The sequence below is a fragment of the Myiozetetes cayanensis genome, unplaced genomic scaffold (genome assembly GCF_022539395.1).
Source record: "Myiozetetes cayanensis isolate MyiCay16 unplaced genomic scaffold, myiCay2020 scf6-25, whole genome shotgun sequence".
NCBI lineage: Eukaryota > Metazoa > Chordata > Aves > Passeriformes > Tyrannidae > Myiozetetes > Myiozetetes cayanensis.
Window position 1 is genome coordinate 34,850,408 of NW_026087853.1, and position 27,287 is coordinate 34,877,694.

General features: G+C 37.7%; 1 protein-coding gene across 10 annotated transcripts; it reads left to right on the plus strand.

Annotated features, from left to right (window-relative positions):
• Nucleotides 1-1,186: 1,186 nt before the first annotated feature.
• On the plus strand, nt 1,187-26,570 carry PSEN1 (presenilin 1). 10 transcript variants are annotated; one of them, XM_050336842.1, is made up of 13 exons: nt 1,224-1,284; nt 1,796-1,931; nt 2,993-3,043; nt 3,889-4,032; nt 8,661-8,917; nt 10,257-10,398; nt 14,022-14,089; nt 15,447-15,667; nt 17,534-17,632; nt 18,918-19,004; nt 20,306-20,479; nt 21,930-22,048; nt 22,365-26,570. In XM_050336842.1, the coding sequence occupies exons 4-13, from the start codon at nt 3,949-3,951 to the stop codon at nt 22,518-22,520; spliced, it is 1,407 nt and encodes a 468-aa protein (XP_050192799.1). In that variant the 5' UTR covers nt 1,224-1,284; nt 1,796-1,931; nt 2,993-3,043; nt 3,889-3,948; the 3' UTR covers nt 22,521-26,570. The 10 variants fall into 10 exon arrangements, with proteins under 10 accessions (XP_050192797.1, XP_050192799.1, XP_050192800.1 ...); XM_050336843.1 differs by lacking the exon at nt 2,993-3,043; XM_050336841.1 differs by lacking the exon at nt 1,224-1,284 and having other exon boundaries at nt 1,700-1,931.
• The last annotated feature ends 717 nt before the right edge of the window (nt 26,571-27,287 follow it).

Consider the following 27,287-nt stretch of genomic DNA (forward strand, 5'->3'; position numbering starts at 1 on the left):
TCCTATTATTGAAAGGGAAGCATTAGATAGACCTTTCATGCTTGAATTAAACTGGGTTGCTTGATAGCTGCTTGAAGGAGTAGTATTTTGGAAAGAGGATACACTTAAAACTGGAAGCTGTTGGGTTTTATATTACAATTTGGTCACACTTTTTCATATTCTATACATTATCCTGTGTAGGAACGCTAGATGCAGTCTTAAAAATTAGTGCACAGTCGTGCAGTGTGAGCAGTGTAAGGTATTGTTTAAGAGACATTTCATCACAGATCAAACTGATATTAATAACAAAATAGTCTGGAACAGCTGTATGCCAACATGGTTGAGGTTTTTTGGGTGTTTTTTCCCCATTTAAATTACAAGTAGGTTTATTTGGCTAGTGGTTAGATATCACTTTCAGTCTGAAAATGGCTTCTTTTAAATGCATTTCATATGCATAGGACCTACTGAAAGTTGATACTTGTGTTGCAATGCTTACATCAAACCTTTTAGGCGCAACAGTTCTGTGCCAGTTCAGTTTACCACAGATCTTCCTCTAGCCTAGTCAAATACTGAAATACAACATTGTTTTAAGCATGCAGAATTACACAGTCCCTCAGAGATTTCACATTTTTTATGTTGAGAATGATTACATTTACTATATGTTAGTAACCCAAGTGATTACACACTTAAAGGGGAGTTGTGGACTACGCTTCAAATATGGATAGTAAGGTAAGTTTCAAGTTTGAAATTGACTTTGTTTCTTCCACAAGCAAGTCACAGGTCTACTTAGAGGCTTCTTGAAAAGATAACATGTTTACTTTTAAGTTTCAGCGTTGGCATTTTGAAATATAACTATCCCTTCAAGTTATTTTCATAATGCCTTCTTGTGGGACCATTTTAAAACAGGGTTACTAGCATATATATGACCTGAATTCAACCGCGAAGTGTATTTTCTCATAATGCTCCTCTATTTGGTACCAGGTTAAACAGGACAAGTTAGATTTCCTTTGCGAGACTCCTGTGGCTGGAATTTCAAAGATTGCTCGCTCTCCGTGCCCAGCCAGCCTCTCATCACTGGTACCTTTCTTCAGTCCCCACCCACGTGTCTCGGCTCCGCGCCGTGGTGGCGGCAAAGCTCTCAGCGGCGCTCCCGGGGCCGGTGTGTGCGGGGCCCGCCCCGGGCCGGGGCCGCTGCCGCGCCGCGCCGCCCGTGGAAGTGAGGTGGCGGCGGCCGGAAGCGGGCGGGGCCGGGCCGGGCTGCGGCGGCGGAGCCGGTGGCGGAACCCGGGAAGGGGCGCGGGGCAGGTCCGTCTGTGCGCCGGGGGCCGGGCGGGGCGGGCGAGGCGCGGTGCCCGCGGGCCGGGCAGTGGGGGCGGGCCGGGCCGGGCCGGGCCAGGTGTTGGGGCGAGCCCTGCGCGCACTCCTGCGGGCCGGGGCGTTTCCCTGCCCCCTCTCCCTTCCAGAGTCGGTGAGGCTGCGGCGGGCCGGGGCAGCTGGTGACGCCGGGCGGGGTTGGGCACGGTCTGACCCGCACCCCCAAGCGCCGCAGGCGCCTCCCAGGAGCTGGGACCCCGCGCCGGGCCGGCCCCGGCTGGAACGAGACGGCTCCGGCCTGGGCAGCGCTGAGGGTGGGGACTGCGGGGGTGCCCCCAGAGCGGCCGCAGCTGTTCTTGCTGTTCATTTGAGAGGTAAAGCACGGGTTAACCGTGCCGCGTTTGTGTCTGACCGATACTTGCTTTACTTTTTCTTGTAAGTAAAGAGGAGCTTACCGTGAGTGTCGCCTCTGCTTATTATGTGTGTTACCTCTGCTTATTAGGCTAAATGTAAGCGCATGACAACGAAGGTTGTAATCCTGTTGTTATGACCTAGGAAAGCCTGAAGGAAGCAAGGAAGAACTTTTTTAGACAGGCTATTTTAATGCTAACAGCTTCATTAGGAAAAAAAATGTTTTGGTGAGTCCCTTTTCAGTTAAAACAATACTTTAGTGTCTGTTTATTCACAGTTCATTTGTAGATTTCATTCATTCATAATTATGTTTCAAACGTGAGAGTGTTTGTTTATTTAGAAATGTAAAATAAAGTTCGGAATCCGTTGAATGTTGAATCCGTTTTCTGACTTCTTGAGCTTTCGAAAGGAATTGTTTTAACAAACCATAAATTTTGAGGTCTGTCATTCAAGTTTTGGTGCAATTCTTCTGTCAGTTACTCCTCCCTGTCTTCAAAGTCTCTCTGCTCCTTAGTAGCTGAGATTTTTGTTGTTTGGTGAGTTTGTGTGGTTTGCTTTACCAATCTTTAAGTAGGATTTTGTAACTGGTGTTAAGTTTTGTTTTTCTCTCCTGTGATTTAATTAGAATATTGACATGCAGCGATGTGAAAAATCTCATTCTGCTATTCCGCATGTGGATAAAAATTCCCAACTTTTTTAGCTGTGTTTGACCTGTCACTGAGAATTTCTACCGATAGCATCCTTAAAAAAAACATAGTTTATATTCTGTAACCCTACCAAAGAATTAGAGCAAAACTTTGAGCAACAGAATTCTTATTTATTTTCGTCTAATCTTACATTTAAATTATATTTTTAATTAGTTAAATTCCACATTTAATGACAAATGTGGAAGGGAGCTATTCTGGTGAATACTACATTGTCTTCCTTTTTCCAAAGAGTTTGCATGTTCCCACTAGACCTTTTTTAATTGATATTGCTTCCTGATGGGTCTTTAGTGGAAGATACACTAAGTTAGCTGCTGAAGTTAGCAAGCACTGTGCCCTAGTCTTGTTAGATTTGTATTTATTTGTAAATTGTAAATATGGTCACATGTATGAAAATAGGCTTTACGCTCTCTCTAAGATGCTGTCTTGTTGAACTTGTGTCTTTCTGCTGCCAAAATGAAAGGCTTTGTGATGTCCTCTATCACAAGAGTTTTTCAAGATCCCTCCGTATGTTAGCTGAGTATACTAAAACAGCAGAAAAAATTCTTGGTTTTTTTTCCTGGATTTGTTTTCTTCCATTTCAGTGGGTAAAATCTACTGTTAAGAGGACTGATGAGTGCTGGAGTTGGCACAAGGTAGGAGCAAGAGCCACTTGGGCTAGACTGGCACTCCACCCTTAAGGTTTATTCATTATTTATTATTTGTGTAACAAAGCCTGTGATTTATCTAGGCTTACTCTTTGTCTCTTAAAATTACGGGTTTTTTTCTAAAACTTAGGTCAGATTTCCTCTTTCTCCTTTATTGCTTTGTCCTCTATTGTTATGGAGCACATAGTTTATTAATGTTTGCATACGAAAATGTTAGCATCTGACTTTTTTATGGAAGAATGTATAAAGCTGTTGCATATATGTGGCATGTTTATGTAGATGTAGCTGGTGCATAAAACCTATGGGGGACTGAATGCACGTTAGTTCTCAAGGCTCAGCTGAAATACCATCTTGTGTAGCACTATGTCACTCTTAGAACATTACAGTATTATGGTTATATGTAGATTTTAAATTACCCAAGTGTAACTGAGTCATCCTTACTTGAAAATGAGCCTTGATCTTGTCAGCAATACAAAACCAAACAACTTGCAGCAATTGTACTCTTCTGAGGTAAAAACATGGAAGTTGTGCTCTGAGCAAGTGTGCAGTGCTTCTCATTTATTGCACAAGAAGGAATGGAGAACTGTTTAAAATGATTAGTTTGTTGCTGGCTGATTTTTGTGGCTGATGAACTAATTTGATAATACCTAGAGGCTCTTTTCTGGAAAGTCCCTATTATGAGCTCCTAATAGATGCAGTGCAGTTTGGTGTCTTCATTGGATAAAAAATGGTTGTCTTTGGTCTATGTGAACTCTAAGAACTGGGGTAGAGAGGGGAGGGTGACCCTGGTCATATTAAGAGCAAAGGTTTTTTACACATTCTTTTTCTTTCAGCGTCTCAAGAGGAAAGATCTGTTTTGTGTGGAAATAAGTGATTTACAGAGGACTGCTCCAATGACAGAGCTGTCTGCGCATTTACCCCAGTTTCAGCATGGGCAGCTGACAGAAAACTTCCCTGATACCCACCTCAGCAACACCGTATGTAACAAACAATTTTATTATCTGGTAGCAGTTAAATAGAGGCGAATAATTTGTTGGGATTAATTTTGTCTATCTGAACTGTTGTGGTGATAAGGAGTGCCAAAAAAAATATGCTGCAAAATATCTGATTTTCTAAACTCATTTTTATGTACAGATAAGACTTCCCCAAGTTTAAACTGGTGTTGGAGTGACTAAGCCATCAAAAAAAAAAAAAACCAAAAACAAACAAAAAAAAAAAGAACGGGGTGGGACACTCTGGTGTCAAACACTGACCTTTAGAGGATTTAGTGAGCTCTCTTGATCTAGCCTGGCTGTGGTCTACTTGGTTCACAGGTTTCTCAGTCACAGAGTTAATTTTAGTCCAGGTAGAGCTTGAAGCCTGGGTTTTCTTGTTATTACTGGAGGACTGTTCCTATACAGGAAGAGCAGCTCTGTCTTGTCTTACTCTGAATAATTGTCAAGGTGCTCTCAGAGTTCTTGAGGTTTTGGGTTGGGAGGGAGAGGGGGTGAACTCAAACCATGCAGTTTTATATGATTGCTTTATAAGACCTACGTACATACTTGTTGCTAAAACTATACCCATTGTACTATATGTGTTTTGGTAAGAGCAAGTACAGATGATCTGCCTGGGTGTGGTGCTCAGGCTCTTGGATTTGTCATGCTGTGTTCTTTGTTCCTGCTGTAGCTCTTGAATATCAGGTTTCCTTTGATACAGAAATGCTCTTGTGAGTCTGGGCCACTTGTAGCCATGTTTATGGCAGAATATTCAAGAGAATATTCTGATCCCTACTCCAACTCTTTTATACAATACAGCAGTTTAAGTAGAATTTTGAAAAATCCTTGTCTTCATCTCAGATCAGCATCATACTATAGCAGTAAAAATACAAAACATTTGAAAAATAATTTTTAAATTAAGAAGTCAGTTTGACTTAAGATCTTACTGGTTATGGAAACTGCTAATAAAAACAGAAAAGTGGGAAACTTTCCTACTGCATCCTTTCTGCTTTTACTTCAGAGGGAATGAAAAAGATTTCCTCTTGGACAGGTGAGAGATTAATTTTTATTGAATGCTTCTACCAGATTAAAAAGGCAGAGCTCAGTGATAGGCTGTGGGCTCACCACCCTTACAGATAACTTGGTGATGCTCCTTACCAGCAATGGGTTCTATTTTCTTCTTACTAACAGACTGTACTGATGAATAGCTGCTACTTCTGCTTTATCTTTCCATATTTAAGTAACTCTGTAATTTTGATACTTAGTTGTAATGATTTTTCTCCCCTATACACATCTACTTTGGTTTTGTACATACGTACAAAAGTCCTCTCTTGCTTATCTATCTAGCTTTTATGGCTAACAGTCAGCATGTGAAATCACTGAGTGCTGTAATTTGCCATCTCTTCTTTTAGTCACAGACAAAGAGTTCACCCCAGTCTTCAATATCTGTCACTGTATAGTGACCTTTAAACATCAGTGGTTGTATGCAAGACCTGATGAAGTCCGCACCCACTGTCAGGCATGGTGGTCTGCTCCTGATGTATAAATCTGGATATGATAACTAAAAACTTCTTATCAAATATGCTAGGTTTTTATCTCTTGGTTCAGGGGCATTGGTCTGGGTTTGCTATTAACTATTTTCCTGATAGGACAAAAAAAACCATTAGCATTTGCTTTTGATATTGTTTATTCACCTGAAAGCGCGTAGTTCGTAACTTACATTTGCTTACGGTGTTACAACAGGTGTTACTGACTTTTTAGCTTCAGAATTTTCACTTTTAACTATGTCTGAGGACAGTGAAGAGTCTGTTCCTTTGCTTCCACTTCAGCAAGAGTCCATGGCCTCTGCTCTGTTTAATACTGATCAGGTAGGATATAAGTGCACTTTGTTCTTTTAAGAAGTGGGGCACGCGCATGTCACGTTTAGCTAACTTTAGTAGCCTGAAAGGACAACTTATTTTCTAGCTTTAACTGCAAATGAGAGAATAACTCGTATATCTCTTGCTTGATGCTGATGTGGTTTTCATGCACTGTATTTTAGTATGTAAAGGCGTTTTGTATGTAAAGGCGTTTTGTGATTGCGTCTTTGTTCCTAACTAGTGAAGGGAGTAAAATGGCTTATATTGGTCTAATTTCTTCAGTTTTTATGTTTAATTTTGCAATTTTTTTGTAGTGGTGCACTATTTAATCAGGCTGGTTTTGTGTTTGCTCTCCAAAGCTGTAGATTTTTATTGTATTTTTTATATTTCTGCTCCGAAGGTGGGATAAGTGCTGCCTCAGGCAAGACTGCTAGTACAGCAGAGAAAGAGCAACACATTCTGCAAGTGTGCAGAAAGCTAGATACTCAGTTTGCTTTGCTTGTGCAGTGTTCCAAGGCTCTCTTTATCTCCACTGTCACATTATGATCATCTTAGGCAGTTAATTTAGACAGTTAAGTTTATTGTTGTCTTGTAGACTGAGAGAAACGGAGTATTTTACTATCAAAGTGAAAAATGTTACATATGGGCTATGATCTGTTCAGAAAGAGGTTCAGTTGCAGCCACATTTCAGATTTATTAAACATGATCTCTTTATTTGCATCTTCCCATATTCCCATTTCTGACTTTCAGTAATTGTATGTGAGGACTTTACATAAGATACCAAGTGATTTATAACAAATCTTTCATTTAGTAAGAAATAATATTGAACTCAAGATGTTTTTCAGGACATATTTTAAGTTAATGATACTAAATTCAAATTAAGGTTAAAACCTTAACTCAAAAAATCTTGTTGCCTCCTAGTTTTCATTGTTTAATTTAGATACGGTTGGGGTTTTTTTCTCTTCTTATATTCAGTTTCCTCTTTGAAAAATAAAACAAATTTTCTTAGAGGACAGATCTTGAAACTCTGCTGAACTTGATCCTGAGGATACCACAAAAAAGGAATAAATAGGCATAGCATTTTGAGTACATTGTTACTTTGTACTGTTCTTTAAAAGTAAATTTTTCGTGACTTGGGGAAGCTGTAAAGCTTCAACCAGGGTTTTAGCAGTGTCAGTATTTGCAGTTCAAAGTCCAGGGACTTGTGTTCCTTAATCATTTAAGTGCTTTTAAAAACCCTACTATGAGTTCTGAGTGTATACTTGAGATCTTTTCTGAAGTGTGGGCTGTGAAAATTCTGTATAAAGAATTTCCAAAATTACTACTGATTTATCAAAAAACTGTGGTGAATTACTGAGATACAAGTCAGCAGTTATGTTTGGAAATGCTACTGAGAACAGGTAATTAAACTTTAACACCCTGCATGTTTAATGAACAAACTATGTGAGTAAGAATACAAAAGGAGAAATTTATGAGGTTATTTTCAATGCCCTATCTTATGTCTAGATCAATTTTACTAAAACTGACTGATATTTTAAAGGTATTGCAAAAGGTATCTTCTATTATTCAAATAGGAATGGTTTAGATTAAGTAATTCTGAAGAAATGAGTTCCATTTTATAAGGAAACAAAAATCTATGTGTTTTATCTCTTGTATTAAACCTCTTGAGTTTGAATAGTACAGCATTGACTTTGGGCATGGTAATACACTAAAAAAATGGTTAGTCTGTATAAACTGTTGCATTTAGTGCTTGTTTAGAGTGTCTGGTAATGGTTTTGTTTCTTTGTAGTCCAGAACAAGTGAAGCATAGCTCACTCTCCTGTTGTGTTCTCTATGTGCACACAACATATAAAAGGTGAATGTCCCCTGCTCGTAGGGCTTCTTGAAGAGGGTGCAAAAGATTTGTGACGCCAGGCCTGATCATTTACTTATAGGTGATATTCCTAGTTTGTGCTTTTGCTTCCATTGAAAGTTTACCACTGTCTTTGTGTTTGAATTATACCCTTGATGTTTCATGTAGCACTAGTAGGCAGGGTAGGCAGCTCTTTCATATTTGTTGACAAGAGTGGTGGAATTTCTTCAATGTCAGTGGAAGGATGTGGCTGTAGTATCCTTGGGAGAGAAAGAATCTGTATGTTTAATTCATCACAGTAAAACTTTGGGATCAAATCTCAGTGTAAAGACTGAGAATTACCTGAGCTTGATCACCATTTATGTGTCATTCTTTTTGTTAAAAAGGTGGGAACACAATACCTCACGAGGCTCCATTTTAATATATATTCTACTTAGTATACTGTAGTGGGAGTAACATAGTAAAGAAAGTCGACATTTTCTTGGGATTTTCATGGAGAGGGGATCATAAATGTCTGTTTGGCATTATTCTTAGGAATTGATGCAGTTAATTCTTGTCAAGCTATGGGCATTCTACTGTCATGCACCCTTGTCTCAGCTGTAGTTGAACCAAGGGAAAAATCTGTCTGTCTTTATTCAGCTTTAAAATTCTGTTTAAAGGAAAGGTGACATAGGCTGTTAAATGCAACCAGCCTTCTTTCACTTGTTGATGTTTTTAATGTAGGTGTTTCTAACCCTGTGCTCCCATTCTTTTGATAACTATGTGATGCAGTTAATTACTGCTGGTTAAGTCCCTGCTGTGGCACGTGTCCTTGACAGTAAATATTACCTTACATGTTTCCTCCTCAAGGTCGTGTTTAGCTTAGTGTACAAGAATGATTGTGGAGAGTTGCTGAGGAAACTGGCTTTCATGTATTGCAGAATGACAACAGTGAAAGGCGTCGCCATGATCATAACGAGCGCAGAAGAAATGACCGTCCCGAGTCTGAGACCAATGGGCAGCCACAAAACAACATTCAGCAAGTGGTGGAGCAAGATGAAGAAGAAGATGAAGAGCTGACACTGAAATATGGGGCAAAACATGTCATTATGTTGTTTGTACCTGTCACGCTTTGCATGGTGGTCGTTGTGGCAACTATCAAGTCTGTCAGCTTTTATACACGCAAGGATGGACAGCTGTATGTATCAATTTTTTCCCATATCTTTTCAACGGACTCAGATAATTTTCTTTAAACTCCATTTCTTCGAGAGTCTAATTCTTGCCTCCCTTTTCCCCTTCTCCAACCCAAAGATAGTTTTGTTTTATACCCTCCAGAGACCAGACTCTTATGCTCATGGTACTATTGACATTTGTTGTCTGTCTGGTGATCATTGGGGATATCTTGATTGTCACTGCTTCATTCAGGTCCTAGTCCTCATTTTAATAACACATCATGCCCTGTGGTATTTATAAAATAATTCTAAGCCAAAGCCATTTCAGTTGTACTCTGCTAGAATACAAAAGTTTTGGAAAAGGAACAAAACTACTAGTTTAAATGAAATAACATATGTGCCAAGTTCTGTTTTGCCCATGCTGTTTGATACAAAAATTCAAATGCAAGGGGAATATAACTTTATGTGGTTCACTTTTGGTGTAGTTACAGAAACTTTCCTGGCAGTTGACCATGTAAAATTTTGGAGGGATTTTGGTAAAATACTAATGTTAGGAAAAAAAAAAAGTCAATTTTAGTGAAAGCTGATATGAGAGAAAGGAGATGAAGGAAGAACACCGAACCTGTCAGAAACTGCAGCAAATCATAGAACATTAAGAGGTTGGAATGGACCTTAAAAAATCAATCTAAATGTTCCACTGTGAAAACGTTTAGATAAAATGATTCGAAGTGTGTTTGGTTTTGAAATGTTTGTATAATATAAGTGTGTCATAAAATGTTTCAATAAAACACAATGTTTTTCTTCACTTTAAAAGTTGTTGATCAAAGAAAATTTTTTTTGAGATTTTATGTATGATAACTGTTTTCTTCCTGCCTTGCCTTCCCTTTTCGCAGTGAAGTAGTTTCGCCAGGGGTTTGTATTTCTTTAGGGAAAGAGTGAGCTGAGCTCTTACCTGGTTTTGTTGAAGTCACAGGGGAGCCCTCTGTGGTGAATCCCTAGGTGGCACGCTGTTGAAACTCCAGCTGCCCTGACTGGAGCATGAGCGATGACATGGGAGAGTGGGAAGGACACATGACATGGGAGTAGCCATATCAAACGGGGCAGTTCTGGGCTTTGTTTGCTTTTCAAAGCAGGAAATAGTAGTGATCTAAGAATGTAGGAAAGGCAAGTACTGTAAGGATTTTTTTTTTTTTAATTAAAACTCGCCTAATATGATACTATGCCATTTTTCAAATTTTGCCTTAGTAGAAAATAACTTTAGAGTTCTGAATTGAAAGATTACTGCAATTTTGTTTGATGTTGGCCTCATGTATCAAAAACATCTGTGCATTCAGTGTGATTTCAGTTGACTCTTTGTTGTTGTAGCATCTACACTCCTTTCACAGAAGAGACAGAGACAGTAGGACAGAGAGCCCTGAATTCAATTCTCAACGCGGCAATAATGATCAGCGTTATCATCGTCATGACCATACTCCTGGTTGTGCTTTACAAATACAGATGCTACAAGGTAAGTAGTTGTGCTAGTTTTATGTATTAATATGGATTATTTAGAGAATAGAACAAAATGAAAGGCTATCAAGAATGAGTGAGCAGAATTCATGATTGGATTCACTGTTTCGGTTCTGTGGCTTCTGTTCCCCTGACACAAAGCTGGGCAAAGGCCCAGTGCTAACACTGCCATCTGTTTTGTCAGTTAGAATTAAGGTGACATTACTTTCTGTTCTTTTGAAATGTTCATGCACAAAGATCTTTTTGTGGTCAAGAAATACAAAGGACAGGCCTGGACCTGCAGTTTAAAATCTCTTCAGGAGCTTTTTGAGGGCTGCCCTCTCCCCACCCTGTCCCCAGTAGAGATGTCTCCCTTCAGTGTGATGTGTGCATGGCTGTACATGCCAGGTGATATTCTTATATCAAACACAGAGACTCGTAAGAATCTTTTGTGAAAGGCTGCAATCATATAATGATGTCATCTAAGCAAGTCCAGGCTTAGCATAAATAATTGCAATGTCACTTGTCTGTGAGGAGTTGTGTGTGAAAATTCTTGGTTTGTTTTGGTCTTAATGACCCTTTTGATAAGGTTTGGCCTAGTAAAAGTCCCCAATATGCAGACAGGACCTTGAATTTGTTTCATAGTTGTAAAACAGGCAGTGGGATTCAAAGCTTTGCTTCACTTCATTTTGTTTTCAAGAAGGAACAATGGTTTTGGTCTTCATGTCTATGGGTGAAACCCCTTTACAAAGTATCTGTGGAGTGACTGGGGAAATTATTTTTGCCTGAATCTGCATACATCTTAGAATAGTGATTTTTAAAGTATGGACCTTATCTTTTATCACAGTGTGCTGTTAAGTCTGAACTGACAAAGTTTTGCTGTTGAACTACCAATTCTCTTCATTCTGTTGAAGTCAACTAATGTACTTTCGTTAGGTTCCTTAGTAGCCAATTGCTTCTCTTCAGGTGCTGAAGGCATCAAGTAGTGTTTACTAAGCTTTTGACATTTCTGGCATCCTTCTTGACCTTACAAAGCAGGGCATCTTCTCCTTGCAAAAATAATTGTTCTGCAAAAAACTTAGAATTATTAGATACTAAATATTTCCTGTAGTTATATTGTATCCTAATTACATTAAATAATTATTTTTAGATTTTCCGACAGAGTATTTCTATGCTGCTATATCAGAATGCTGTAAAATGCAGTTGTCTGTCCATTGAACTCTATTTAATATGCAGTTCTATATGTAGAATGTAGAGTATGGGGAATGAAATTTATAATGACAGAACATTAGGCCTCCATCCGGTAGTGATGAAATGCTTATCTTCACAAGATTTTTATCTGAAAACTCCCTTGAAGAAAGGAAATGCTTCATCTTCACTGTTGTTAGTTTCCTGTGTTCGTCCTGTATGGTATATGTTAAGCGTGATCCTGATTCTAGTGCCTAAATCTAACCAGAAACAACATCTTTGAAAGGGATTATATTTGATTAGTTTTTTTCTTTTTAATTTATTATTTTCTACATTCTTCGTTGGTTTAGTCTGCCTAGCCAAAGTCTGACTACTGTAGCTCACTTTAATTATCTGCATTCTGCAGTTCATCCTTAGTTTTTATTCAGGTTATAGGAGGCAAAGCCAAATCTGTACCAGCAGTCAATTAATGTTGAAGTTGTTATCAAATGAAGAATGAAAATTCTTTAATGTTGTGTTATGTAATGTTTAACCTGCTAGGAAAACACTGACCAAAACTTAGAAGAAATAACTTCAGAAAAATCATCAGGTATGAAAAGAGGCTGGTGATCTGGAAAATGCTACAGTAAATGAGATGCATACTGAGGATAAAACAGAAGTCTGTGTAAAATGTCAGCTCAGGTCAACTCTTGAAACTGCCCCCTGTTGACAGTAGTTATGCGAAGTGTTTATAAAAGTTTGCTGGACTATGGCCTTGGTGTTTGACACTGTTAGCATTTTACTGCTTTTTAGGATGAAACATTAGTATCCACTTTTTTTTCTTGAGTGATAAGAAAGTTTAAGAGCTTATATTACAAATAGAAGAACTACAGGTAGAAGTCATGACACAACTTTCTTTGCCATTTTCTTTAAACATTTTCAACTAATTTTACAGATAAAATTACTGTTCGTAGGTCACTACTTAGTAGCTTCACAAGTTGTTGGAAAATTGGGTTCTGCTTCAGGTACATATTGATCTTCAGCTTTTGTATGGTTCTTTCTCCTACTTGCTCTGAGTGGTGACAATTTTCCATATTGCAAGAGGTACTTTGACAGTTTCCCTGCAGCATCTTTACAGGCACAATGCTTTATTACATACTGGAAATTCCTAAGTCTTTTTGAGAACACAGTGACAAAAGCCAGTCTGAGAGATTAGAAGTTAGGTTACAGGTTTGTTAGGCTGAAGGTTAAATTTGAACCTGTTTTGAAAGACAGTGTGAAGGGCGAGAATGAAAGTTTCAAAAATTGCTGATAATTTTTAAAATGCTTATGAAACATTTAGCATTAGACTAAATTAATAACTGTAATAGCCATATTCTTAATTTGCCAGGAAGTCCTGGTTGCATCACATAGATGTGATTCTTTTAGTCTGTGTGCATATGGACTTTGCTTTTAAATTAGCCATTGCAAAATATTTTAAGAACTATAACATGAGATGTATTCTATTACACATGTTTAAGAAGAGGACAAAGAGATAACACAGTTATTTAACAGTTTCTGAATACTTTGAGTCTGGTGTACATGTATAGCTAATTTAACGAGTTTATTTTCCACTTAGCACGTCTGTTCAAAGCATGATTCCTTATGCAGCTTTAATTTCTATATATTGTTTCTGACTGGTTATCTATTTGCAATACTGAGTCAGGTTTTATATATGAGATTCTGTGCTGGGACTTTGAACATATATTTGTAATTCTCAGTTCAGAGTTTACTGGAGTTAAAGGGCTCTTCATTCTTACTTTTTAATTTTGCGTGGTAAATACCACAAGAGTGGTATGCATTTTTGTCAGTGCAAAGTCTAAGCATCCGTCATTTCCAGCTTTAAATCTTTGTCCCTGCTGAGTACAACACTGAACTTTTTTTTTATTACATTGTTGGGCATGTATGTCTACTCTCATATCAAAATCGGAGATTGTGTGTATAGATGGCTGATAGAGAATATAGAAATCCTTGTGTAGTTGTTCACTGATGATAAGCACTGAGGGCTTTTCTGGGTTCCAGCATTTATTTCTGTAACCGTATTCTGAAAATGGTTTGGAATCAGAGCAGCACAAAAATGAATCATGTTTTCCATCTGTGTTAATTCTGGATATTTCTGCTATGTTATATTGCCACTGGTATCAAAATGATTGAAAAATATGCAAACAGTAGTTTTCAGTAGAGCTGAAGAACCTCTATTGAAAGACCACAGAGCACCTAAAATCCCTAAGTAGAGCACCTAAAATTTGTAAGTTTCAATTAATATACAATAAATATTAATTTAGCAACAACCAAAGAGAGAAATCTCTTAAATCATTCTCTTGCTTTAATCAAGAGGGAAAATAACTTTAAAAGCATTTTTAATATATATGAACTTTAAAATGGCAAGTCTAAAAACATCTGTATTGATATCTGTATCGTTATCTTCTTTTTCAGGTGATCCATGGCTGGCTTATCATTTCTTCTCTTTTACTACTTTTCTTTTTCTCATTCATCTACCTGGGGTAAGTAAACTAAAGCATTAATATGCTATTTTTCTTTTATCACTTCATGTATGTATTTATTCTAGAACTAGGCTTTGAACCTTAAGAATGATTGTGAGTAACCTATTGCAATAAATTGCTTTGATGCTGGGCTGTATATGCAAAGGCTCTTTGCCTGGGAGTAGTGGGAAAGAGGCAGCTGAAAAGAATCTTCTGTCACACCAAAATATATTTTTCTTTTGAAATTTAGAAGCATGGCTTTGTCCAGACATCAAGAAAAGTTGTCTATAATTGTTTGGTGTTGTGTAAAATGAGCAACCTGATCTGGGTTTGTATCTAGATTTATGTTATGAAATTACTCTCCCATGGATATTTTTATCCCACTTGATGACAAATACACTTCTCTCTGAAGAAGCTTACTTAATTTGGTCTTTGGGAGGGGAGGAGAAAACGATGTTCCTTCAGTCACTGATTTTTGCTAAAAATGAACCGTGATGCCTTTTTTAGTCAGTAGTTTAACAATGACTTGAAGTACAAGGCAATTCCTGTATCTGTCCCTGCTGCCTCACTTTTGTAGAAGTTCAGTGAGTGAGGGGGCAGTTTGTAGGCCAGTTATACTTGATGACAGTAAGAGACATCTTGTTAACACTGTACTTCTCAAAGGTCAACTGACAGCTACAGAAGACAGATTTCCTGGAGGAAAATACTATACAAGTTATAGGGTTCTTGGTGGCTTGATGATCTGGTAGCAGCAGAATCTGTAAAAAGCCATCACAACCATTTCTTCCCCGTGTCAGTGAAGTCACCTGTGACTTAGTGACAACATATTTGTCTATTTTGGTTTTACATGTTGAGGGTCTTAATTAGTTTTTAGTATTTGGTGTGACAGTGACATGGCTCATCTGAAAATAAAGCTTTTTACTTTGTGGTGAGGAACAAAATAGAATAACCACGTATAACACTTTTAGCAAAGTATTCTCCATGCAGCACATAAATAGAAAGAGATCTGTTTGCATGCCTTTAAAGATCCATAATAACTTCACAACCTCACAACCTTCTATTATTCTGATTTTTATAAATTATGAGCATAATTAAAATTACTGATTTTGCAATAATGTCCTTTCCTGTCAATTTCTGCTTTGATTGACAAGGAAATAGAACATTTAGGAGAAGTGAGAGGTGGTGTGAAGAAAACACTGGAAAAAATATCACAATTGTGAAGAATAGTTAAATACTAATTGGAGGGAGAAATTTACATTTGTGCCATTAAATTGAATCTGAAGATTTTTTTAAAAGACATTCTGAATGTATCTTACATCTGTATCTTGTTTCTGTTGTTTTAAGCAAAAGTAGTCCATATTATTTTCATTTTTTTTAGTGAGGTTTTCAAGACGTATAATGTTGCCATGGATTACATTACGGTGGCACTCATGATCTGGAACTTTGGTGTTGTGGGAATGATTTGTATTCATTGGAAGGGTCCACTTCGGCTCCAGCAAGCGTATCTCATTATGATAAGTGCTCTCATGGCCTTGGTGTTCATTAAGTACCTTCCTGAATGGACTGCGTGGCTGATCCTGGCTGTCATTTCAGTGTATGGTAAGTTTTGGGGCAAGGCATAATAACGGGTACTATGGCAGGAATTTTTTCTATTCCATAACTTTTCCACTTGTCTGACTAGACCTTAAAAAATATAAAGAGTGTGTGTGGATGTCATCCAAAGTAGCATGTAAGGTGATTACAGACTTCAGAAATAAGATCATGATCTAAACTGAGATCAGATCCCTCCAGCTGAGGGCTTTTTGGGACTGTATGGTGCAATTTTTCTTCATGTTTCTTGGACTCATTACATTCTTTGGGGAAGAGAATTGAAGTAATTCAAGAGAGGAGGAGATGAGACCTACATTGCTATTTTGATCTCTTCTATGAAGGGGGACAGTTTTCGGCTTCTCATTTTCCCCAAGAATCCTTGGAACCTCTTATACATTGAGAATTTAGGAATTTAGGAGCTTGTTTGTGTACAGTCCCATACATGCCCAACCTATGAATTACTCAAATTTGTGGACATAGAAACAAAACCTGATCCTTGCCTGATAATATAATGAGAAGGAAGCAAGGAAGGATTAAGGGCAATTTCCATTGCTCAAAGTCATTTTGCATTTAGAAGGATATAGTTGTGAGATCTGTTTCCTTAGCTTTTTTTTTTGTAATGAAAGAAAATCGTTAGAATCATCACATACTACACTTTTTCAGAAGGATGGCTGAGAAGAACTTAGATGTATTTTTTTAATAAAGCTGTAGGGGGCACTGGGTACTTTTGGTAAGAAGATCACTATCCCAAATACTGATTTAATTCACAGGCAAGTCTAAAATTCAGTTACTTAAACATAATTAAAACATTACAGCTAAGTAAAGATGTGCTCATAATTTGAATTTTCTTGGAAACATGTAAGTGTGATGGATGTGTACTCTCAAAGTCACTGCTAATGATAAAGACTGAGAATTTGGTGAGTGTTAAGTGCAGGGTTAATAAGATTTGATTAGCTCTGATACCTCAGTGTACTCCTTAAGTGTCCTCTTTCTTCAAATGAAAGGAAGTTGTCCCTTGTGTGTATGCTTGTGAATCACAAGGCACATTGAGAACACCTTCCCATCCCCCATCCCCACTTCCACCCTTCGTATGACTGAGTATAATACAATCTGAGTATTCCAAACCTTCAGCCTTTCTTCAGTGACAGCAAAACAGAATCACTTTTGAGATGAAGTTCCAAGGCCATAATGCAGTTGTTTTGAGTAAAGGCATGTAAGTTTCAAAACCTGTGGCCCCACACCAAGAATTCTTTACTTGAGTGGGACCAGCAGTGGTGCCAGGGCAGTTAGCTCCGGTGCAGAAGGCCTGCTCTGTGCAACATAACAGCTCCTGACAAGTAAGCTGTTCCTTTTGGTGTCAGGATTTAGTGTCAAATAAATTTAAAGACACATGGTGAATGGACAACTGCAAAAGGTAGTAGCAATGTTAGAGCTCTCTGTCCAAATATGCCTACTTCATAGAAGTTATGTAGGCCTTGTCTGTTCTCTTAAAATCTGTTTTAGCATTAAGCTTAGGTTACAAGAAGTTTTGATAATAGAAAGCAAGCTTGAGTATTTCCAAGATATTAGTTAAATAGTAGCTTTCTTGAATTACTTGCAAGTTGACAGATAGACAGATTCATTTGCAGTTAATATAATATCTTAAGTGAGAAATATTGTATTTTTAAATTACTATACATATTGAAGTAATATGTAAAATAGGTTGTAGAACTGAGAATATTAAAAAGTATTCCTGTACAATACTAAATTGTGGCTGGTGACTGTCTTGGAAGCCTATGTTCAGGGTGCATTTTAGTTTATTATGAGTCTCTGTGTTACAGAAAAAAACTTAAGTATGTCTGCAGTGATGTAAGATCTGTTCACTCCTCCTTTCAGATTTGGTTGCTGTCCTATGTCCTAAAGGTCCTCTTCGTATGCTAGTTGAAACAGCTCAAGAGAGAAATGAAACTCTCTTTCCAGCACTTATTTACTCCTGTAAGTACATTAAACTTGCAATCACCCACTTAGCTGAAGTGATTTTTAATTTTTCTGTGTTTTAATAAGATGTTTTTCAGCTGGAATTCTTGGTCCATTCACTTGGGCCTCAGTTTTGCTTTCACTGTTGACTCAGAAATTTGACTCATCATTTGACGAAGATGCTTCAAGATAAAACCCAGTATATTTTGTTACAAAATACAAACGGGAAGAATGGTAACAGATCTTGTTTTGGACAAAGTAACATGTCACTAGGCTATGTATTAAACCTGTTCAAAGGCAGGACTTGTTTTCAGAAATTATATATCAGGTTTCAGTGCTTAAATAACCTGTGTATTACTATAATGAATGTGAGAAATTGCTAGGAAGAGATTTGTTTACAGGCCGATTTTCTCCAGGGATTGTCTTTTTTGATATGTTGTTTCTCCCTGCAGCTGTGAAAAATAACTTACTGAATTAAATTTGCTGTTATGACCTGTGTATCAATTAGTACATAATTCCACTGTTTTTGAAGTTCCATATTGCTAGGTGGAATCATATGGATAAACAGTGGAGTAGGCTTATCATAAGTCATTATGCTACTGTTGCACTAGACAGGCCTGTATTTGGAAGCAGGAAACATGCTATAGACTGGCTACTTCAGGGACAAGCTGACAGTGGAGAAAAGAGAAAGGTTTCTCTATCTGTTACTCATGCTGTGGTTTACTTATTCTGTGTATAACTGCCTGTTATTCTCTTTTGCAAGAGGAGAGGTTCAGGCTGACAAACCACAAACCTGAATTAAAGTACACCATTTAAGTTTGACAATATGTCGTTACCTCCAGATTGGAGAATATTTTATGATGGTGGAGGCAGAGAACAATTAACTTTGATGCAGATGCTGCCTCTGAGTTGACATAACTCAATTCCAGTGGTAACAGACCTTTTTATTTGCAAATAAAAGAAGTGATTAATGAAAAAAAGGTAAAGAAATTGTTGATTCAGGTTTTCAGAGTGAGCCTCATATACAGAAGTAATTTCTCTGGCAACAGCTGTTGCCATTTTTTTCAACATCTAGTGGGAATAAAATTTTATTCACCAAACTCTGTAAATGTGTGTTGTAGTTGGTACTGGCTATGTTCCAGATATTACTGTGCTTTACTGAGAGTAGAAGTGCCTGTTGGAAAAGAATGTTGTATCAAAAAAACTCACAGCAAATGAGAAAGTGTTAGCATCAATCTCAGAATTGCATACATCGGAAGATATGATAAGCTATGCTGTTGTGTTTTGGTTTTTTTTAATATAGCAACAATGATATGGCTAGTAAACATGGCTGAGGAAGATCCAGAAGCCCAAAGGAAAGCTTCCAAAAACTCCACTTACAATAAACAAGGTGAGCTTTTCTTTGACAAGCCATTATAGTTGTCACTTTATTAGAATGCATGTTTATGGATATTTGTCTTTTAATTTAAGTGTCCTGGTTGCTGTAGAGAAGTGAAAGCATGGGGACCTAATTAGGAATGATGAATCTGTCAAGACTTCAAAAATTTCTCATTTATTGTGCAGTTAATGTTGTTGCATTCATTTATCTGGATTCCACGGTGTTGGTGTCGAAATTATTCCCAATAACCAGCTATTAACAGAGCTTAGTTGTTTGTCAAATTGGGAAGATATAGTATAATACAAACCTATTCATATTTATATTAAACATAAATGTGTCTAACCCTCTTGGCTATGCAGCTAGTGTTTAAAAACATGGGGTTTGTTTATTTATGTGTGCTATTAAAGCAGAGTGGAGTTTCTGAATTGAACGTGCTTGAAGGCATCTACATATATGTAACTTTCAGTAAAGTTTTGTATTTTACTGGAAAATTAAGCTCTCAGTATTGATTTAACAAGCTACTGAAATATTAGATGAGAGTTTATTGCTTAAATTGTGATCTTTAAGAAAGGCCACTGACGAACGTTGAAGGTGGATGGGGAGGGAGAACCCCAGGCAAAGGGCTTTTCCTTTTACCCCTTCCTCCGGGTTTGGGGGGGGAAGCGTGCCCTCCCTCCCCCTCCCACCACGAGGTCTCCAGGGCCCCGACAGAGATCAGAGACCACAGGAGAGGAGTAGCTGGCAGGCAGACAGAGAGTTTATTGTTCTGGTAATTGCTTAAATACCTCTTGAGGAGATTACAGTGTAACGAGTGCAAGTCCAGGAGGTCTTACAAACCAACCAGTTACAAGAAAGGGTTAACAACCAATAGGGAGACTTTCAGGTATCTCTCAGGACATTCCAGAGTATAGTGAGGGACCTTGGGAAGAAGAAAAGTTTACACAAAGAGTTACAATGCCATTTTGGGAATATGTTCACTTTAAACAACTCACAACTTCTACATCCTTTTATATATAGCAGAGTTACCCCAACAGGCCACCACAGAACTTCCGCTGTTACGTGGAAGTACTCCTGAATACTAGAGCTTGTAGATGCTGTGACTGCAGAGCACATATTGACTCCTGATTGTTCAAATAAGTATTAAAATCCTAAGTAAGGATGTCTTGTGATTGTGTGTGACAGTGTTAGATGTTGCTAAATATTATGGCATACCTCTTTTTTCCTCGTTCTTCTGTGATCTTATGTGGGGAGAGATTTTCATGTTTTAGATGCAGATTTTTGGAGGAGATCTTAAATGCTTTTCTTCCTTTGAGCTCCAGCAAGCCAGACTCAGAATGAAGATGCTGAAGCAGATGACGGTGGCTTTAGTCAGGAATGGCAGCAACAAAGAGACAATAGAATAGGACCCATTGAATCAACGCCTGAATCTCGTGCTGCTGTTCAGGCTCTGCCCAGCAACTCTCAAACAAGTGAAGACCCTGAAGAACGTGAGTATGGAGTACTGTGTCTGAAAATCTTCCTAAATCTTAATCTAGTCAGTCTCAGTCATCCTCGCTGCACAGATACACCGTGCTGTGAGCTAATAGCAAGCTGAGGATCATGACCATCCTCACTGCTCATGATCAGTCCTGATATGCTTCATAGAAATAGATTGCATTGCTTTTTGGTAGCATCTGGGTTTGCTACAGAAGTGCATAGTATTGGCCAAATTGCTCTTTAATTTGATGCACAGACTCAAAACTTTAATAGCATGAGCTGTTTTCAGACCATTATACAGTCAGTTGCATTAATTTCTGTCTTTTTCATGCAGTGTTCTGCTGTGTATCACCTCTTTTGAATTATAGGCCCTGTAAATGCAATTATTACCTTTTTTTTGTCTCAAGATTAAACTACCGTTATCCACTCTGTAGAAAGCAATGTTTCAGCAGTTAAAGGGTGTTTTAATGCTTACGAGCTTTTCATGAATGCACTGTTCTAGACATTTATTGGAGGCCTGTTGAAAGAGAGTAGGGTTGTCATTTTTCTTTTATCCATTTTTTCCCTGTTTTTTTTTTTTTTTTTCCAATGCTCAACCAGGTATATACCTCTGTTTTGATGTTCTGAGTTCCTCTTGGAACTCTAAAGTGAAACTTGGGCTGGACCGTAGTCAGGTGACAAAGTAATCAATTGGCCAAATGAAAACAGCTGATCAGCTGATGCTGGCCTTTCTTAGTTATTATCTTGTACTAAAAGCTCAGACAGTGAACTGGCATTCAGGAAATTTTGTAGTGCTTGCAGAAGTAATTGAATATTTTGCTTGCAGAGTTGTTGCTAAGGTGGTGATTAGTCTTTAAAAGAATAAGATGTTAAATCACGAATTTTCCTAAACCTCATGTCTTGGACTAAGTATGTTGAGTTTTTGCCTCTGTTATATGCTTTGTAATTACACACAAGTGCTTTTAAGAGCTACCTTCTTAAGAGTTCTGTAGGAAAATTAGGAAGGCGGTGGAATATTTTGCTGCATATAGGTTTCTAACTGGCAAATTAAACATCATCTGTAAAGGATTTATTTGCTTTTCCCCTCCCTCGGCCAGCTTAAAGGAATTGCTCTTCAATATTCTGTTGAATATGACAAGACAACATGAAATGGACACCCCTCCACAAATATAATTACAAATATCTGAGTTTGTATATATTGCATTTATAAGTCCAGGACACTGGGAATATAGGAAAATTCTGATTATAGGAGGAATTAATTGAGTAGTGTAGTATTTCTAAGCCATCTTGTTTCAGATGAGTTTATTGCTTGATTCAAGTGTGGTACTAATATTGAAAATAAAATGTTATTTTTAGCAAGTCTTGTTAATGGTTAATGTAAATCTGCATTATTCTTTGACAGTTACTGATGTGTAATATTGGTAGATTGATACTTAATGCTGCCGTGTGTTCACTTTGCAGGAGGGGTAAAGCTAGGTTTAGGAGACTTCATTTTCTACAGCGTCCTTGTTGGCAAAGCCTCTGCAACAGCAAGTGGGGACTGGAATACAACTTTAGCATGTTTTGTAGCCATATTAATTGTGAGTATGTAATTATGTAATATTATAATAGGAATAGTTTCTGTCGTTCATCAGGGACAAAGTCATAACTGCAACATTTTGTCTCCGATTTTGTTTATTGGTTGGCCAGACTGAAAACTGATGTTGTTTTCATTGGCTGTACATCTGTCACTTAAGCCTTTAGTTTAGGAAGGCATAAACTATATCTTTTATTTCTGTGGGATTCATGTTTTTATATATATGTATATATATATAATCTTTTGCTTGTCAGAGTTCCCTAATTTCTCTGTATGTTTTTTGTGTTTTGTTTTTTTTTTTTTTTTCTCCTCCCCCTCAGGGTCTGTGCCTTACACTTCTGCTTCTTGCCATCTTTAAGAAGGCCTTACCAGCTCTTCCAATCTCCATAACCTTCGGGCTAGTTTTTTACTTTGCTACAGATAACCTGGTGCAACCCTTTATGGACCAGCTAGCGTTCCATCAGTTTTATATCTAGCAGACTTGATGCTGGAATGGGTATTTGTAGCAAATCCGGGAGAAGGAAAAATATTTTTCCCTCAGTTCTCAAGTGAGATGGAAGTTAATTACTCAAGATTCCAAGCCTGAATCATTACAACTTCTTCCGATGGTGGTTTTCGGTTTGTTTTGTTTTTCCTGAGACAACTGCTGCACTGGGCACCGTACGGATGTTCCTGTGTGAAAGTGGCTCCTTCCTGATGGCCAGTCTAAACCAGGTGCTATTATATCAGAGGTTTTCTGATATACATGTCTCTGGTAAGGACCACCTGTGTGAAAATTGCTAACGCTTCCACCAGCAATGTGATCTCTTACCACAGGTTGATTGTTTTCACAGCATTAAGGGTGCTCAGGACTTCCTAGATGTTAACAGAGGAAGCTGACGAATCACATGGAACTTGTCCCTGTAACTGCTTGAAGAGAGACAACCCAGTCTGGACTTCTTCAGCAGTGATTTTTTGACAGTAGAGTCCTGACTCTGCTTTGTGTAACAAGAAAGGACTTCGTAGCAATTTGACAAAGGGAGAAAGTACTGTCACTCTAAGAGTGCTCCATGATTTCATTGCCTCTGTGCCTGAGTGTATTTGGTTTAGTAAATGTAAAAGCGCTTTTTTTTTCCACACTGGAACCAGAGCCTCTCTCAGTTTTAATACTTGTATTCTCAAGCATGGAGTGCACCTTCTGTACACCTGCTCCAGTTTATGTAGCTGCTTAGACTTGGACTGAATTATTTGGCATTAGAAGATCAAAAGGTCCTAATTTGGATCTTATATTTTAAAAGGTTAATAAACTACATTAAAAAACAATTTCAGGACTTATTCTTTGTGCTCTTGCAAATCGTTTTGCTAGAACACCATTTCAAACCCTGCGTTTGAAAATAGTCACTACCAGCATGGGCTGCATTATTGCTGTATGTTCCTTCTGCTGAAATTCTTCTGAAATAAGTAGACATTTGCAGCAATCCCAGATAAAGTTTAGCTTGCCAGATCTAGATATCAGAGTGCTATTAAAAGCACTTCTAATGCATCACTGAAATTCTTCATCATCAGAAACGTGGTTTAGAGTTCTGTTGACCTGAAGTATTGGTCACTCAGCTGTCTTAACACCTGAGGCTGGACAGGGATTTTTTTTGATGCAGTATCTTTATTGGTGAGCAAACTTAAGTTAGGGGAGACATTGCTAAATGTTACCAAGGAGCAAAATTTGTGACCTTCTTCACTTTAATTACATCTCCCATGAAGAACTGAAGATTGGAGAAATGAAAGACAGTATCCCTGAAAAGAAGATAGCAGATTTTGAACTTCTTACAAGGAGAAGAATCTATTGAAACCTTAAAACTGATAAACTCTGTTGTCTTCTTCATTTGGAAGAACTTGTTTATGAATAATTGTGTGAAAATGAGGCTTGTGTGAGATGAAGTTGGTTTTACCATAGACTCTTACTCTGTGCAAGTAATTTTTTCCTTGGGAAGCACAGGGAGTGGATGGGCATTCCATTTTACTTGCATCTTGATACTGGAGTCCTTGCCAAGTAGAACAACTGTCAAAATCCTGACACTAGCTCCTTTTACCTTTTTTTCCTGGGGTTTTGTTTCAGTGCCTATAAATTCAAAGGACTGAAACATCAAAGATGCTTACCAACCATTGCCCAAATAAAGGAAGAAAGGCTATGATGTGTAAATCTGCTTTAAAACCAAGAAGGGCTTTCTTTGATTGTCCTTGGTAATGTATGTTTCTTTTCCAGTATGACTTGCTAACTGTAGTGTTAGCATTTATATTTCCATAAAATGTATTGTCTTGTCTCATCTGAATAAGTACTCTTATTCATCTCATTTGTGTGCTGATTCGTCGTGGATAGCATTAATAAACTAACCATATCAAAATTGCTTACAGTGACTTTTCAAGTCAAACTTGTTTGTGTTTTCTAGTTTATATCACTGTTCCATATTTTGCTGCAATGAAGTCTGACTTAAAACAGGTTGGTTGTTTGGGTTTTTTTGTCATTTTTTTGTTTGTTTTTTGTGTTGTTTTGGAGGTTTTTTTAAATGAGACTTTGAGTTGGTTTTATACCATTTTAACTTGTCCCTTTCCTGAGCATTCTATTTAAGAAAATTCCCTTGTGTATTTTTGTGGACATCCCAGCTGTGGTTTCATTGTATAGAACAGGTTTGCTACGAGTTGGCATCAGTGGCATTTCTTTGCGTTTCTGAGCCAGCTCTCAGTTAGGAGTTCTTACTTAAAAGCAGCAGTCATTTCTCGTGTTTCTTTTTTGGCTTCAATATGCGCCATGGGAGCACTAGCTCCATTACAAGTTGCTTTAGAATCTATAGAAATATACAAAAGCCTTTTCATGTATTTGAATGGATGTCAGATGTACAACCCAAGGAAGAGCTCAGAACCTTCAAACACTAAATTGCCAGTCTTCCACTCCCCAGAGCTGCTTGTGTTATCCTGCAGTTTTAATTTCTGAGCTAGTGTAGAGTGGTGGAGACTATAAAATTTGTATTCACAGAAACTGTTCAAGTTTGTGTTTGAATCTCAAAATAAATTCAGAAGGGAAATTGTTTTTCGAGCCTGAGCAACTGTACGTTAATGTACACTGCTTATTATCAGGTCTTAGTAGACCTTCAGAAACCATATTACATTTCTAGATCTGCCCTCTTAAGCCAAATCACAGTAGCTTATGTTTCAAATAAGATCTTGCAGCTACAGATTGTCTCAGTAATTGGATCCATGTAAGGTTCGGTTGACAGTAGTTTTTGTTTGCATTTGGGTTGTTGCTACACAAGTGTGAAGGTTGTGTCACATTTCTCTCCTTTGTCTTGAAACACTGATCTAATTTGAGATCATGATTCATCTTGGTTAGATTGTTATAACTGAAAGACTTCTGATAAGTAGTCTGCACTTTTGAGAGAGTTTTTATTATTATTAAATTAGTATGTTAATGACAGCACATTAGACTGTAGCTCTGAAAGAACTATTGTGTAACCCTAGTAGCTGGATTCGTCTCCTTTGTGCTCAAGCAGACTGGCAGTAACTGCTCTGTGACTGTTTCAGTGTTCATACTTTGAAACTGGATATCATGGTAGCTTTCTCTCCCCTTTCAGCTTACATCGATGATAATTCTCCTTTTTTGGCTGAGCTCCAAGTAAATATATAAATGAGAAAACATAATAACAAATTACAGATTTTCCTAAAATCCAGCCACATCCGTTTCTCCTTTTTTATTTTTTTTATTTTTTTTTTCTTCTATTGGGGGATTTAATCCAGGGCAAAGAAAAAGAGACCCACGGAAGCTGGTCTTACAGCAAAGCGTATGATACTGTCATATCTATGTATGGCTACTGTGGTCACACTCAAATTCAGTGCCATCTGTGTGAGGTGCATCTTGAAGGTGTAAGCACATGATACTGCAACACATTCAGGATAGTTCTGGCTGGGTAGATGGTCACTTCTTTAAGCCAAATAATCAAGGGCTGTGCTCCACTAAAAAATGGCTGATCTTCTCAATGTTCAGAGCAGACACAAGCTATTTCAGGCATAGGAGACTGGTGCTTCTTGGATATATAGATATATATCTGTACCTATGGAGATACGGATACATGTACTCTGGACCTGTAGATGACAACTCTTCTGCCACTAGTGCAGTCAAGGATTAAATATGCAGAAGTAACTTTTGGGTGGATGGTACGGTACAACAAAACTTATCAAAATGTTTTATTTCAAAAATTAGTTTTGGCAATGCTGTTGAAGCAAGTTTAGTAGACTGTGGAACATGTCTGCACTGTGATTGCATCTCAGTGGTAGCTTGGTCATTGGAAATGTTGAAACGGGAATTAGAATGGAATTCTTTTACTCTCAAAGTATTTGCTGTTTTCTTTTTTACAGACACTGGTTTGTACATAACCTGAATTGAATGTGAATGTTTTTTAAACACCTTTCCGGTTCTTGATAAGATATGGTTTTGATAGATTATTGCAAATTTTCCTGTATTTGTCTAATCATTAAAATAAAAGTTGCATGGATCCTGACTCATCTTGCCTTTACTACATTATTTTAAAGCCATCACTTAAAACACTTGGAGGCATAAACACTGTAGATATTCAATATTTAATGAGTAAGATTCCTTTCTTAAATCACGTAAGTAGCTGCTTTATTGCCCAGCAGAAGCACTTCAACTGATTTCTGTAGTACTTTTTTCTAAAAGCTACTTTCTGTGTTCCTTTAAAGAGTCGGTCAAAGCCTGTTGCTAAAGCATCCCATAAGGGAAAATTGAAGTATGAAAAATGGGATGAGATTATATTGAAACACCAGCTGGCACAATGAAGATTAGCAGGAAAAAAATATACGAAGTTCAGAAAGAAAACACTTAATGAAGAGTGTTGTGTATTGTTATTTTGGTGTCGATTTATTATCAATATGATTGAAAAAGAACTTTTTCCCTAGCAGCACTTTTTGGTTGTTCTGAAGAAGTATTCACTGCAAAGTTCAAATTTGTTTGTGTTTATTATCTGCTACTAAAGGTGTTTCTTTGGGGAATTACCTTGTCTCTGTGTCAAAGATCTGCATGGAAGACCTAAACAAAGGCCTGTCCTGACAAGTAGAAAGTAAAGTAAAGGTGTTAGGAGGCTTGCATGGATGAGCAAGGAGCTCCTAAGCCCAAACAGAAAGTGAAGAAATGGTGTAAATGGGGGCAGATAACCCAAACAGAGCATAGAGTTGCTTTCCGTTCTTACAGGGATAGGGTT